The 2,500-nt window shown below is 39.1% G+C and overlaps 1 protein-coding gene across 1 annotated transcript in view; it reads left to right on the plus strand.

Annotated features, from left to right (window-relative positions):
• The window catches only part of LOC136842850 (uncharacterized), a 3,894-nt gene that overhangs the window by 832 nt on the left and 562 nt on the right, over nucleotides 1-2,500 (plus strand). The window contains exon 1 of the mRNA XM_067110723.1: nucleotides 1-2,500. This exon is cut by the window's left edge and continues 832 nt beyond it; it is cut by the window's right edge and continues 562 nt beyond it. Coding sequence (XP_066966824.1) covers nucleotides 1-2,346 — 2,346 coding nt within the window. The 3' untranslated portion in view covers nucleotides 2,347-2,500.

Genomic DNA, 2,500 nt, shown 5'->3' on the forward strand with positions numbered 1-2,500 from the left:
GGAAACCTAGAAGGTCAGCTGAAGGGTCTTGTACACAGCAGAGCTGAGATGGAAAACAAGATACAGGAAATGGAAGCAGAAATAAGTCAGAGGGACGAAGAAATCGAATGTTTCATAAAAACAGAAAAAAAACTGAAAGAACAAACGAGTATCTTGCAGGAAACGTTAGAAAGTACTGTAAGAGAACTGAAAGAAAGGGAAGAAGAAGTGAATGATAAACAGAAGGAAAATGACACTTTGGTAAAGAGGGAAGAACAACATAAAGAACATTATAGTATTCTGGAAGAAGATTACAACGGTATTGTAAGCCAAATGACCTGGATGGAAAAGGAGTTGAAACAGAAGGAGGCAGAAATAACAGCGAAATGGGATGAAATACGTAGTCTGAACATGACACATGGCGAGCTCACCGAACAGAAGATGGAACTTGCAGAATTACTGGAGATTGTTCGCTGCTACAACTCGCAATTGGAAAAACAGATTGCAGAGGCAAGAGAGGAAAATCACGAGAAGACGGCTCAAGTTGACGTCTTGAGAAAGGATTACGAAAGCGTCCGAGAACAAAGCAGTATCTTGGAGGAAAACATGGAGAAACTTCTAAACGAAAGAGCTGAAATGCAAACGGAACTGGAAGACATGAAACAAGAAATGATTGAGAAAGGTGAGGGAATAGATGTTTTGAAAACGAGGGAAGGAATCTTAGAGGAAGAAAACAGGAAACTTGCCGAAATGCTGGACAGTTTTCGAAACCATAACATGAAAATGGAAAATAAGGTTGAAGACATGGAACAGGAGAGAAAAGAAAAAAATGATGAAATTGAAGCCTTGAGACGCTCTCACCAAAACTTCAAAGGACAAAATGATATCTTAGAAGAAAATGTGGAGCGTCTTCTAAACGAAAGAGCTGAAATGCAAAAGAGAATGGAAAAGTTGGAACGAGAAATAATTGAAAAAGAGGAAAGATTCGGCACTTCCATAAGGAGAGAAGAAAACCTTAAAGGACTGAACGGCATTTTAGAAGAAAAGTTAAACAACTTTGTAAACCAGATGACAGGAATGGAAAAGATGATGCAAGACAAGGAAGCAGCAATAATTGAGAAAGTCAAGGAAAACGACAGTTTGAAAAAGAGAGAGGAAGATGCGAATGAACAAAACAGGATTTTACAAGAGAAGCTGGAAAGCCATGTAAACAGAGGAGCTGAACTGGAATGGAGCATGGCACAGATGATAAAAGAAATCACTGAGGAAGGCCTGGAAATCGACATGTTGAAAATGAGGGTAGAAATCCTCGAAAGGGAAAAGAAGAACCTTCTCGACATGCTGGAAAGTGTTGCAACCCATAATGTTCGAATAGAAAATAAGATGGAAGAAATAGAACGGGAAACGGACAAGAAAATGAGCGAAATGGAAATCTTGAAAAAGTCTCACCAAAACCTCAAAGAACGGAACCAAATCTTAGAGGGAAATGTGGCGAGACTTGTAAACGAAGGAGATGAAATGCAAAAGGAAACAGAACAGATGAAACGGAATATAATTGAAAAAGACGAGAAAATCGATGTTTTGATAAGGAACGAAGAGAATCTACGAGAACGTTATGGTATTTTAGAAGAAAGGTTGAACGGTCTTGTAAGTCAACTGGCTGAAATGGAAGAGAATTTAGCAGACAAAGAAGAAGAAATCAAGGCGAAGGAAAATTATATACTGATACTGAAAGAAGAAAATCTAAAAGAACATTATGGTATTTTAGAAGGAAGGTTGAACAGTCTTGTAAACCAACGGACTCAAGTGGAAAAGAACATGGAAAAGCTGCAACAAAAACTGATTGAGAAAGGTGAGGAAATCAACCATTTGAAAAAGGGGAAAGAAATCATCAGATTTGGACAAAGGAAAGTTGCCAAAACATTGGAAAGTGATGGAAACCATAAACCTGAAATAGAAAAGAAAAATGAAGAGATGGAACAGGAAACACACGCAACACTTGTCGAGAATGATGTTCAGAAGAAGCCACAAGAAAAACTTCAAGAACAAAATGGTATCTTGGAGGAAATTGTGGAGAGTCTTGTACGCGAAGGAGCTGCCATGGAAAACAAAACGACAGGGATGGAACTGAATGAAATGGGAAAGGAAACGAAAGAGAAGGAAGAGGTAATCACTGAAAATAACCGGGAAAATAGTGCTGAAGACAGCCTAAGTGAACTGAGAAGTATTTTACAAGACAAGTTGACCATTCTTGTAAATCAACTGAATGAAATGGAGGACGAAACGCAAGAGGAGGTCGAGGAAAGAAATGAAAATACCCAGGAAGGCAGGTCTTGGAATAAGACTGCGGACAACCTAGATAAATGAAAGAGAATAGCTTAGAAAGGCAAAATGACCTTTGTTTGCCTTTACAGCTGCTTGTTGGCTGCTTAAAAGCAGATGAGAGGCGTCTTCCAAAAGGGATGCGTCCTAAGTTACCGTACCTCTAACCTAACCTATCCCAGGATGCTATGTCCTGACC

The sequence above is a fragment of the Macrobrachium rosenbergii genome, chromosome 10 (genome assembly GCF_040412425.1).
Source record: "Macrobrachium rosenbergii isolate ZJJX-2024 chromosome 10, ASM4041242v1, whole genome shotgun sequence".
NCBI lineage: Eukaryota > Metazoa > Arthropoda > Malacostraca > Decapoda > Palaemonidae > Macrobrachium > Macrobrachium rosenbergii.